Here is a 12981-nt window from a genome sequence, read left to right as displayed (position 1 = left end):
TGGCGTCCAGGGCCCTATGACAAATATGGCTTCCATATTGGACTCCTCTGCACTGAGGAGTTTCTGCTTCAGTCCTCATGTGAAATTAAAATTCTATTTGTCTCTTACTAATGATAGCAACTTGTTAACACACACTTGCTGTTAGAAAACATACCACCCCATTATCCACATAATGTGAGCACTTTTTTGACTGAATGGGTCAAGGAAATAGATATAGGTCAATCTTGTTGAAATAAAATAAAGTTCTGTAAGAATTACAGAAATAATTATACCATTAAAAAAACATACATTTACATTTTGATTTGAGCTGAGCATAAACAGAGAATTTGTAGCAGTGGCCTCCTGATAGCACCTTCAGCCAACACATCCAGCTGTTTCTTGTACACAAACAGATGTTTCTGTTGTCGTTTAAAGGCATTCTTATGCATCACATCCTCAGAAGCAGGAAATTAGAGGTCATCCAGGTCTTCATGTTGTTAAGTTGTTGGTTGGTTTATAAAACTGGTATGTGTATTCTGGCTTTGTGGATAGATAAAACTAGGTATCGTCTTTGTCATAAGACTATAAGGGAAGCAGGTATAATATACATACATACATCTGTGAGCGCACTGAGCAGCTCCTTTAGTCAGACACTGGAACAACCTCGCTGCAGGAAGGACCGCTTTGACAGACCATTCATCCTGACAGCAGTTACACTCTATAACTCCTCAATCACAATGTCATGAGTCACTTGGACACTGTGGTCATCCACAATTACCACCTCATGCATAAAATGCATCTTTCACATATATGGACCTGTGCATGTATATGTATATGTATATGTGTATGTATTTTTATATTTATTGTGTATGTATGTATGTATGTGTATTTGTGCTTGTGTGTGTGCATATACATGTCTATACTTATAGATACTTAGATACTTATAGATATCTATTACTTACATAGTAATAGTAATAGTAGCATAGTTTAACTTTATTACTTGCATATCTCCACAACCCTCCATCCATAACACATACTGTGTAAGCGTGTACACAGAACCTCAGCTACTGTTGTATATATTGTATATTGTATTATCTTATTTATTTTGTATTCTGTGACTTTATATTCTTGGTATACTCTTTGTATTCTTCTGCTATCTGTACGTGAGCTGTGGTAATGCACAAATTTCCCCACTGTGGAATAAAGTCTTATCTTATTTTAAACTTAAATACATGCAGTACTGATCAAATGACCTGATAAAAAGGACCACTTGGCTCTGGTGACTGATCTGCACTTCTGACACAGAAGTGCAAAAGATATTAAATGATAAATATTATGTGCTACAAGTGCAGCCTGATGGAGGCTCAGTACTGAAATCGAGACTTGAGGTCTGTTATTTGACAAAAGGCTCTAAGAATACAATAATTTTTAGCTAGAAGACAGCAAACCTTGTGATTGCTCAGGCTTCTTTAGAGTCATGCACTAGGTCTGGAAAAGAAACGTGACCAAAAAGGACTGACAAAAACCAAAAATGACAGCGGTACTGTACCATATTTAAAGACTGGTCGGCACATGAGTGAAAAGGCTTACCACTTCCTAGTTTGACAGGGCTTCAGGACCCACATGACTTATGATACAGAGAAAAGAAATGACTGGGCTCTGAATCAGCAAGCTGATGTCAGCATTTAGTAGAAAGAAAAAACTGTTAGGCGGCCCACAACTAAACAGCAACTCCTCCAGACAGTTCAGAGGACAGAAATACACTAATAAATGAAGAGGTGGTGTCATATTGTAATGGAGGTGGAGAGGTGGAAATAGAAAGGAATATTCCATACTCTGACATCAAGTTCAGGAAGTCTTTACTTTCAAAAGATTAAACTAAACTTTGTCGAAACATCTCAGTATGGTTGAGCTGTATTTGGTATTCTTTTGCATTTCAGAAAGAAAAGGGTTCCTCCTTTTCAGTCGTTTTCTAACTTTACTGTCATGAACTCTAACATCTTTAACATCTTGTGAACTTTTTTTTGGCAGCTATCTGGACTGTCTCCACTTCTCACTGTAGAGTGGGCGGCCTTCAAAATGTTTGGAAAGTACCCCATAACCCAATATTAAGCACCAATTGCTTCCCTGAGATCACAGCTGGTGTCTTTCATACACAGCGTTGTGTTAACACCCATTGAATAGACACTGCTAAAACCTCTGATTTCACAATGGTGCACACACTTGCTGGTGATTAAGTGCGTTTGGTTAGCAGGACCTTGTTGCTATTTAACCTCTGAATCGCTAGTTTTTTACAGACTGCTTCTGCATTTTGGCTACGTGGGTGTTAAAAAATAATAGTGCTGTGCAATATGTCACGTTTTGTTGTTCATCTTGCATTTAAATAATTTAGAAACTGTTAGAAACCAGATTGCCATTTTAACTAGCATTCTGACATGTAAAACCTCAGACTGAATGGGGGAGTAGTTTCTTTTTCATATGATTGTAGGAGCGTAGTGACGCACTGTCATAGGCTCCCACAGTCTGCAGGTGGTTTTCACAACAAAGTGGTATCACTGTTTTTAAAAACTGTTTTTATGTCTTTGATGAGGTATTCTGATACTTTTTTGACCTTTTGCAGAAGAAAATGTCAGAAACATACATGATGAGACGCAGATTGAAGAAGAAGAGAAACACTGAATGCAAGATGGCATTTACATCTTTTATTTCTGATCACAGGTGCTGCTCCACATCTCCCATTTAGATTCAAAGTTGTGACAGGATTGCCAATAAATACATTTCTTCTAAAGACAATTAAATAAACTAGTGGACTGTATTAGCAAACAAAATGTTGTACACTCAATACTGAGGGAATGAATATGCTCAGTAATAAATATTTATTCCGGTGGATCAAGTCAATTCAACTAATGGTCCCACCAATAAATGAATTGAAAGACATTAGATATTCAACATAGTAAATTAACATAACTATGTTCATCAAGTGTATATTATTATACACCAATATATTAGTTTGTATCAGATTAAGATTTGAACAAACATTGTTCAGAGGTATTTTCATCATCAGATGTCTCACAAGTGCTCATCTCAGAGGTAGATGAAGAGGACGGTAAACCAGTGGAGGCTGATGGAGGAAAGGTGGTGCATGTGATTGTTGAGAAGAGCTAGACTCGAGATTTAGATTTTGCTCTTCTGAAAAAAAAAGTAAAAACATTTATAAGACAACAGATTAGTAACTGAAGGATTGAATACATGAGTGAAGAAAAGTCCAAGTGAGCATGTGAGTGAATTAATGGTGATGTTAAACTCACTCAAGTTCTACAATCTTGGCGTGAACCCAGTGAGCTCTCCCATTAATGCAGTAAAGACCAGACTGTGTCTGAAAGCTGCAGAAATGACAAACACATTAAGTATTTGTACTTAATACATTTTATTAAATTCACTCGGCTCATTGTTCAGTCGAGTGTGTTGCTTTGAATGTATTGAAAAGTGACTTGAGGGAACTACTGTTGCAATTTAGCAATATATAATAATGTGCTCAATTAAAAACTACACATCTTTTAATTAATCAAGAAATAACATTAACATGGGTCTTTCATTCTATAACTTTGTACTAGCTCCAGGTACCCAGTTCTTTAAATGAAAAAACTAAGGCCTCAATATATTAATTTAAATTAGGAGGGATTCTTTAACAAAAAAAAGATCCAGCCATTTGTTAATTAGTCTTTCAGGACGCTAGCCATTGCTTTAAGTTGTTGAAATATTACTTACATGACTGCATTGACACATGGAGGGTTTTTTCTCTGGACTGTGTATCCCAAGATTGGTTCTATAATCTTCTTACTGGTGACTGTTTCACAGCATTCAAACACCTTTGAAACTGCTGAAAGTTTTTATGAAGGCATTTTTATGTAAAATAAATCAATTTGAAAGATATTAAACAGAGTCTATCTGAAATTCAAACTTACCATCTGATCCAGACACAGCCACAGCCACCAGGACAACAGCGACCAGCGCAAACAGACTTCCAGATTTTACCATTTTCAAACAGCTTGAAAGTTATTAGATTAAATAGTAAAGAAAGGATTATCTGTTGGTCTTTCCTCTCTCTTTTGTCTCTGAAGATCCTGGTGAACTGACAAACATCTTGAGATGCTGGATACTTAAAGGCCTGAAAGCAGAAGCAATCTTTTAATTAGTCATCTTACTCATTCTTCATGTGATTGACTTTCTTTCAATCTAAAAAAGAATTCCAAGACATTTCAAGCCAGAAGCACTCATTGCACAGTTTTAGTTGGAAATTTGGCAATAGTTTGAGTATCTGATAGGGGGTGTTAGGAGTTCCACAGACGCTGCGAGTCACATTAATGACACGACTTATTTTATTAATAGACTACATAAAGGAAATTAATTTAATGAAGAATCTATAAAGAAATAAGACTGTAGATCAGTTATTTATTCTAAACTAAAACACAAAAATTCTCTCAGTTACTATAAGTTAATAACTTATGATGCTTTTTTAAAAGACTTTTCACTTAACCATTGTCATTTGATGAAGGTCACCTCTGTGGCATTCATGACACAAAATCTTTTGCAATATTTCTGGGCAGGGCACGTTAAGTATGCAGTCATAAGTATGTTCCAGTGCTGTGACGTACGGACATGTCTCACCAGCTCCACCCATGTGCAAGAAAGCTCCAGGGTTCAGGGGAAACAGAAGAAAATTTTTTTTTATTATTATTAATTAGAGGAAGTAAGTGAAAGCAATGGTGAAACTAAAGTGTGTCCTATTCACTGAGTTAAAGCAGGAGCACACTCCACAATCCCTGTAGATTTATGTAAAATACTGTGCCCTGAAAGTAAAAAAAATAATGACATCGGTAAATCTGTAGAAAACAATGAACTTCATGTAAAGTACATTAAACATCAAAAACTCAGCTGAATATCTGGTGTGACACTGTTTTAAAGTGGCACTTTTTTTAAAGTAGACTCAGACACAGGTGGCTGGAAAATTTAGGTGGCAGTAGTGATGTTCACAGGAAAAATATCAAGTCTGGAGTTCTGTTGTTGTTTGTTTTTTGCCAGAAAAAGCCAAATGAACAGAACACCATGACATACGGAAAGCAAAAGGCAATCCACACATCTTTACGTGTTAGCACTTTTCTATTTCTATCATTAATCCATGATTTCCTCCACTTTCTCTGCTGTACATGGAGCCTCCCAAGATCCATCTGTCTGACTATCCCACTTTTTCTTTGGTAGCCTCTTCCTTTGAATTCAACTACCAAGTCCCCTTGTCTTCTTTCCTCTGTAAGGAGGATATATTTAAAACAATATCAATAATAATCCCTCAACTTCAATACACTTCTCCAAATAAAACCAAACAGTCATTCCAAAAACAGCATTGCTATGTTCGTTTAGTTAAAAATCAGGCACACAAACCAATAGGTGAAATTTTTCTCTATACACATTTAGAGTCTCCAGAAATTAGCTGCAACCCTGAATTTCTCAACACATGAATCAGTCAGAAGATACACTGAGCCGTCTTTGCCCTGCCAGCTCCCTGGTACAAAGCCTAGTTAATGTCCAGCTGAGTCCACCAGAGAACAGAGCAGGTAGCAGTCAGCAGAATTCACAGTAAGAAAGTGGGCATCATTCATACTTCCTGCTGAATGATGCAGCCAAATCCAGATTGAGGTTTTCTTTCAAACATGGACTGTTTCTATTAGGTAGATATTGTCCTATCTATCTAATAGACCCAAATTTATTCATGTAAATGGGGAGTATTCTGCACATATTAAGGTTAATTATGGCGTTGCACTGTGTTCCATGGACTACATCTATTTACATTGTATATGCCTTCCCTTGGCAATAGTCTGCTATGCAGATCATGCCCAATTTTTTCCATCCGTGAAGCCACATGGCACACAGCAATTAGTTAAACTGCAGGAATGTCTTAAAGGCATAAAAATGTGGATGACCTGCAATTTCCTACTTTTTAATTCAGATAAAACTGAGCTTGCTGTACTTGACTCTAAAAATCTTCGAAATGTGGTATCTAACCAGATTCTGACTCTGGATGGCATTACCTCGGCCTCCAGTAACATTGTGAGGGCCCTTGGAGTCATTTTTGACCAAGACATGTCCTTCAATGCACAAATTAAACAAATATGTAAGACTGCTTTCTTCCATTTGTGCAACATCTCCAAAATTAGAAAAATCCTGTCTCAGAGTGATGCTGAAAAACTAGTTCATGCATTTATTACTTCTTGACTTGACTACTGTAATTCATTATTATCAGGAAGTCCTAAAAACTCCCTGAAAAGCCTTCAATTAATCCAAAATGCTGCACCATTAGTACTCACTAATTTAATTTAATATCCTGTTCATCACATACTGGTTGTTGAATAATCAGGCAGGCCCCCATCATATTTTAAAGACCTCATAGCAACTTAGCACCCTATTAGAGCACTTCGCTCTCACACTGCAGACTTACTTGTTGTTCCTAGAGTATTTAAAAGTAGAATGGGAGGGAGAGCCTTCAGTTTTCAGGCCCCTCTTCTGTGGAACCAGCTTCCAGTTTGGATTCAGGAGACAGACACTATCTCTACTTTTAAGATTAGGCTTCAAACTTTCCTTTTTGAGAAAACATATAGTTAGGTTCGCTCAGATGACCTTGAACCCTCTCTTTGTTATGCTGCAATAACCCCAGTCTACTGGGGAATTCCCCTAATTCACTCGCCTCTTTTTACTCTCTTTGTGTTTTCAATATTTCTCCACAGAGTGTCTTTAGTCTTGTCTTCCTCCCCTCACCCCCAAACGGCCATGGTGGATGGCTGCCCTTCCCTGAGCCTGGCTCTGTAGAAGGTTTCTTCCGGTTAAAAGGAGTTTTCCCTTCCCACTGTTGCCAAGTGTTTTGTTAAAGGGAATCATGTGATTGTTGGTAATTTCTCTGTATAACTGCAGGGTCTTTAACTTACGATATAAATCAGGTGACTGATGTTGTTGTTTACTGGCTTTATATAAGTAAAATCTAATTATATTTAAGTAATTGTGTTTTCTGGTGCCACACTCTCATGATTAGTAGTGGCTTTTGCCCAGTCTGTGTACATGCACCTGCAGGAACTCTCTGTTTGTCCTGATTCCCCTTTTAAGGTTAATGCAAAACTGCATGAGCCACTGAAGGTGGCCTGAAGGGAAAAAGACAGGCATGCATGTCTAGTCTGTACCTTTTTGCTTATTTTACATAAAAGAATGTCAGAAGCTCACACATGGAAATAAAAAGGTGGATGCAAGATCACCATTAATTTAGTGTTTATTTCAGTCGATCACAATTTAATGAAGATTTCAAATAAATAAATATCTCATGACACTTTCTCAGAATACTGGAAAAAGGAATATATGGATTATATCAGAATGCAATACTGAATGCAAACTCAAACTTGCAACCATCATGGTTGCTCAATTTAACCTTTAAGTCATGACAGTATTTCAAGTAAATAAATATCTTTATTTATCATCAAGACACGCTGCATATAGTAATAATAAAAGCCTAAAACTCTTCTAGATGTTGAATAAAGTAACATATAAATACTTATAAATACACTTTCTGATATTTTTTTCCTCTTCTGCATCAGCACAGATTAATTCAGTTCTTCTGTGAAATAATTTCACTTCTAACAAATTGAAAGAAACTACATATTCAGCCAAATAATTTAACAATACATTATTAACAATGTACCAGTAATTTTAACATTTATTTAAAAGGCCTTTTCTGGGTTTATTTTTGTTTGTTTTACTAATATCCCGGGGTTTGCAGAGGTGTTTACATCAGATGGCGTCCTACTCGTTCCTGCTTTCTGAAAAGGTCTCGCCGGCTGACATCTCAGAGGTTGCTGAGGAGGAAGGTAAAGCCGTGGAAGATGATGAAGGAGAGGCGGTTGATGTTATGATGGAGAGAAGGGAGACTGGAGATGTAGTGGCCACAGACGGTGTAGTGGACTGGGCTTTAGCTTTCCTGAGGGAAAAACAAAAAAAGAAAAACATGAGACTTCAGGTTTGTAACTGAAGGACTGATTCCATTAGTGGCGAGAAGTCCAAGTGAGCATGTGAGTGAATGAATGGTGATGTTAAACTTACTCGAATGCAACAATCGTGGCACGAACCCAAGGAGCTCTCCCATTGATGCAGAAAAGACCGGACTGTGTCTGAAAGCTGCAGAAATGACAAGCAAATTAAGTATTTGTACTTCAAAAACATTATTTTTTTATATACAACTAACTCATTATTAACAAGCGAGTATGTTGGTTTTTGCTTTAATTCTTTTAAAGTTTTGAACAATAAGCTTAATTTAAAACCACACATTTTAGAAAATTAAATGAAATACCATTAAATTTTGGACTAAGTCAAAGTATGTTAAACTGGAAAAGCAAAGATCTATTAAATGTTAACTGTCTTTTTGTACTGTAGTCATTGCTTTAAGGAGTCAAAATATTACTTACATGACTGCGTTGACACAAGGAGCGTTTGCTTTCTGGACCAAGTATCCCAAGATCGGCTCTGTGATCTTCTTATTGGCTACAGATGTGCAGCAGGAGGCCAGCTTTACTGTTGAAGCAGGAATTTAATTTTACTTAAATGCATTTTTATATAAAATAAAATTCAAGGAACTTTATCAGAGTTTATCTGAAATTTAAACTTACCACCTGACCCGGACACAGCCACAGCCAGCAGGACAACGGCGACCAGCGCGAACAGACTTCCAGACTTCACCATTTTGAAAAAGCTTAATAAATATGAAGTTAAATAGTCAGTAAATGAGTATCTGTTGGTTCTTCTTCTCCCTTTGTCTCCGGAGGGCTCGATGTACTGACAAACGTCTTAAGATGTTGGATACTTAAAGGCACCGAAAGCAGAAGTGATCCTTCCGGGTTAGTCATCATCCTTCTTTTTTTCTGATTTTCTTCTCTTTTCTTTTCATTCACGTGAATGACTTTAATGCTGATTTAAGAGGAATTCTGACGAACTTACATCCGAAAGCGCTTTCATCACACTTTCAGACGGAAATTTGGTCAATGGGGTTTTCTAAGTATCAGACTGTGGCTGTTAGGAGTCCTGCAGGAGCTACAATTTAAATGAACAGACATCCAGAAAACATGAGATACAGACAGCAGAAGACAAAGACAAATCTCTCATTTTAATTAAAGGAACAGTCCGTATGCTTGGCTTCTTCATCCACTTTAGACTTGCTCTCACTTGTTTCTTACTAATCCTGTGCACTTCAGTCTCTTTACTCCAGTTATCCTCCACTTTCTCATTTTCTTCATTGATCAGTTCCTCAAACTTCCACTTTCCAATTCCACTTCTTCCTTTCCGCTGCTCTCTTTTCTGTACACCTAGCCTTCCAATAGTCCATCTCCCTATCTATCCCACTTTTTCTTTGGCAGCCTCCTTCTTTGAATCCTGTTCTGTACTTCCTCATTCTACCCCCACCTTTTCCTATTTTCTTTCCTCTGTCAGCAGCATTCTTTAAAAAAATAAAAATAAGGATCTAAATATCCAAATGGCCATTAAGATATCATTGGCTGCTGCAAAGATATAATGAAGTAAATACTACTAGATTCACAGAGAATTAGTTTCACTGAACAGTATGTAATTCTTCATCAAAGAGATTGATCGTTCATACCAGCTGTGTTAGGATATCAGCATGTTACACAACAAAACGTGAAATGATATTTGACTCATAATAAATCCAAAGAAAACGAATAAAGCAGTAAAACAACTGAAGAATCCAATAAAGCTGGTACAGTGGGCAACTAAGAGGTGAGAGGACTATAAACACACATCCTCACACACACACAAATATTCATTAGGTACAGATGGGAAAGAACCACAGATATTGGGAAAGTAAGCAGCAGAACAGATCTTCACAAAGAGAACCAAGAAAAAAAAAAGACAAAAATAACTTTTAAGTTGAAAAAGGAAGTAACTTAAAGATAAATATGAAAAAGACAACAAACCCCCACCAAGGTGGGCAAAGACAGGGGAACACAAATAAATTGTTATTTAAACTCGATAATTTCCTTTGTATTTTATCAACAATATCCTCAGATTTACCCTAAAATAATAAGCATGTGAATCAAGCAGGATCTTCTGGGATTGTCAGTTTCTTGAACAGCCAAAAAGCGAGTCGTGTAAAAATGTGTTAAAATGCTGATTTCTGCTGTAGCAGATTCAGGCTGTAAACAGGTTTACAAAATATAGACACATCTGATTAATGAAACGGTTTGTGGCTTTACAACTAATTTCTTCCTTCAGACCAGCTGTAAACCAGACTCTCGTTTTTTCGTCGGTAGCTGTCTGTTACACTTCCCTTCCACTGATCTGAGTAACTAGGCTGGGCGTGTTGACTTTGCTTATACACATTTTTATTTAGTGCTGATTAGCATGTGTTTGCAGCTGGTTAATGCATCTGTATGTGTCATAGGTTCAGGGGGACTGCTGAGATCCAGGCGTTATTAATTACACCACCATACAATTAGACAGGATACTACCCGAAAACAAAAGACATGAAGGAGGACTGATGACAGACAACACTGTTACCTCACTACACTCAGCTGAGCCATCTTTACAGAGGACGATAGGGGAATAAAAAGTGAATGCATGTGTGCTGAGATCAAAAAAATGTGATTATTTGTCTCCCGCTGTGTTCTAATTACCCAGAATAGTTTCAGACAGTTCTGATACTCTCACAGTGTTTGAACTTAATATGTGAAAACAGCTACAGTCATATGAAGCTGCAGCTGCACAACTGCATGAGCCACTGAATGTGGTCTGAACAGATAAAGAAAGGTTCTGCTAAAAAGGAAATAAAAAGATGGATGCAGGACCATCATTAATTCAGTGTTTATTTCTGTCCGTCGCAATCTTCACAACAAAATTATTGCATTAAATAAATATCTCATGACACTTTCTCAACAAATTAATTTCACCAAAATGCATTTGTTTGATCTACGTATAGATCATAATTATGGATGAATACTTAATGCAACATCAAAATTCTAACCATAGTGGTTGCACAACTCAGTTTTAAGTTACAATATTTCAAGTAAATAAATATCTCTATTTTTCATCAAGACATGCCGGCATGTGGCAATAAAAATGTAAAACCTTTCCACACAGTAACATGTAAACACTGACGAATTCACTTTCCTATAAAATGTTTCTCCTGTACTGTAGAAGCACAGATAAATTAAATTAGACTAAAACAATTACTTTTAATGAATGGATTCAAATACATATTCACCCTAATAATTTAACAATAAATTATCAGTAATTATTACTAATTTTTGACTTTGTTCTTTCTTCATCAGATGGCGTCCTACTCGTTCCTGCTTTCTGAAAAGGTCTCGCCAGCTGACATCTCAGAGGTTGCTGAGGAGGAAGGTAAAGCCGTGGAAGATGATGAAGGAGAGGCGGTTGATGTTATGATGGAGAGAAGGGAGACTGGAGATGTAGTGGCCACAGACGGTGTAGTGGACTGGGCTTTAGCTTTCCTGAGGGAAAAACAAAAAAAGAAAAACATGAGACTTCAGGTTTGTAACTGAAGGACTGATTCCATTAGTGGCGAGAAGTCCAAGTGAGCATGTGAGTGAATGAATGGTGATGTTAAACTTACTCGAATGCAACAATCGTGGCACGAACCCAAGGAGCTCTCCCATTGATGCAGAAAAGACCGGACTGTGTCTGAAAGCTGCAGAAATGACAAGCAAATTAAGTATTTATACTTCAACAAATACATTATCTTTAAGTTTGTTTAATAGTATTGAATTTGATTGATTAAAAGCCACACAATTAAGAAAATTATTGGAAAAACTACTAAAATGGGTCTTCAGACTATATAAAGTGCATCAAGCTGAAAAGGCTGCTATTTATTTATCTTTAACAATCTTTAAGGAGTCTAATTGTTGCTTTAAGGTGTTTAAAGTGCTGCTTACATGACTGCGTTGACACACGGACGCCTTGCTCTCTGGACCAAGTATCCCAAGATCGGCTCTGTAATCTCCTTATTGGTGACAGTTTTGCAGCAAGTGGCCAGTTTTTCTGTTGAAGCAGGGATTAAGTTTTAATTGAAATGTATTTTTATACAAAACAAAGCCTGAGAGATTATAAACAGAGTTTTTCTAAAGGTTAGCTTACCATCTGATCCAGACACAGCCACAGCCAGCAGGACAACGGCGACCAGTGCAAACAGACTTCCAGACTTCACCATTTTTAAAAAGCTTGATAAATACGAGATTAAACAGTAAATGAGTATCTGTTGGTCTTTCTTCTCCCTTCGTCTCCGGAGAGCTGGATGTACTGACAAATGTCTTGAGATGTTGGATACTTAAAGGCGCTAAAAGCAGAAGTGATCCCTCTGGGTTTTTTTCTTCCTTCTCTTTTCCTATCTATGCTCCTTTTTTCATGAATGAATAAGTTTAACGCTGATTTCAGGGGAATTCCAAGACTCTTACATCCGAAACCACTTTCATTGCACAATGTCAATCCTAAATTTGGTCATGGCTTTTCCCCAACGATCATATTGTGGGTGTCGGGAGTCCTCAAATCATGCTTATGGCAAGTTTTTTATTTTTTATTTTTTTTGATGACTTGATTTATTTGAAGAACTAATAAAGAGGAAAGACTGAATCTGTTGTCTAACTTAATTCAAACAAATCATTCCTTAAGTGCAAAAATTCTCAGTTATATAAATTCATGATTAAAAGCTTTAAGTGATTCTTATTTTTTGAAAGTCACCTCTGTGGCATTCATGATACAAAACCGTTGGTCATCATTGTAGGCAGGGCACATTAAAGTGTGCAGTCACAAGTGTGCTCGGGTACTGTGACGCATGGGCATGTCACCACATCGACCTCTGACCTCCCACCCATGTGCAAGAAACTGTGCAACGCCAGCGTCTGGGGGAAACAGAAGAACGTCTTCCTAGGTTTGAAAAGTTTGCAA

At 37.1% G+C, this 12981-nt stretch overlaps 2 protein-coding genes across 2 annotated transcripts; both read right to left on the bottom strand.

Moving 5' to 3' along the window:
• Positions 1-7305: 7305 nt before the first annotated feature.
• LOC146380654 (uncharacterized) lies at positions 7306-8824 on the bottom strand. Its single transcript, XM_084940195.1, has 4 exons — positions 8679-8824; positions 8478-8583; positions 8116-8190; positions 7306-7993 (listed from the first exon to the last, which is right to left on the bottom strand). Exons 1-4 carry the CDS (start codon positions 8749-8751, stop codon positions 7819-7821), a joined length of 429 nt encoding a protein of 142 aa, XP_084796321.1. The 5' UTR covers positions 8752-8824; the 3' UTR covers positions 7306-7818.
• A 2041-nt stretch (positions 8825-10865) lies between these two features.
• Positions 10866-12332, bottom strand: LOC146380653 (uncharacterized). Its single transcript, XM_084940194.1, has 4 exons — positions 12175-12332; positions 11973-12078; positions 11654-11728; positions 10866-11531 (listed from the first exon to the last, which is right to left on the bottom strand). Exons 1-4 carry the CDS (start codon positions 12245-12247, stop codon positions 11357-11359), a joined length of 429 nt encoding a protein of 142 aa, XP_084796320.1. The 5' UTR covers positions 12248-12332; the 3' UTR covers positions 10866-11356.
• Between the last annotated feature and the right edge of the window lie 649 nt (positions 12333-12981).

The sequence above is a fragment of the Perissodus microlepis genome, chromosome 9 (assembly GCF_051167445.1).
Source record: "Perissodus microlepis isolate ML-2025 ecotype Zambia chromosome 9, ASM5116744v1, whole genome shotgun sequence".
NCBI lineage: Eukaryota > Metazoa > Chordata > Actinopteri > Cichliformes > Cichlidae > Perissodus > Perissodus microlepis.
The sequence above is the reverse complement of the archived record's forward strand: the minus strand, read 5'-3'. Positions and strand labels throughout refer to the sequence as shown.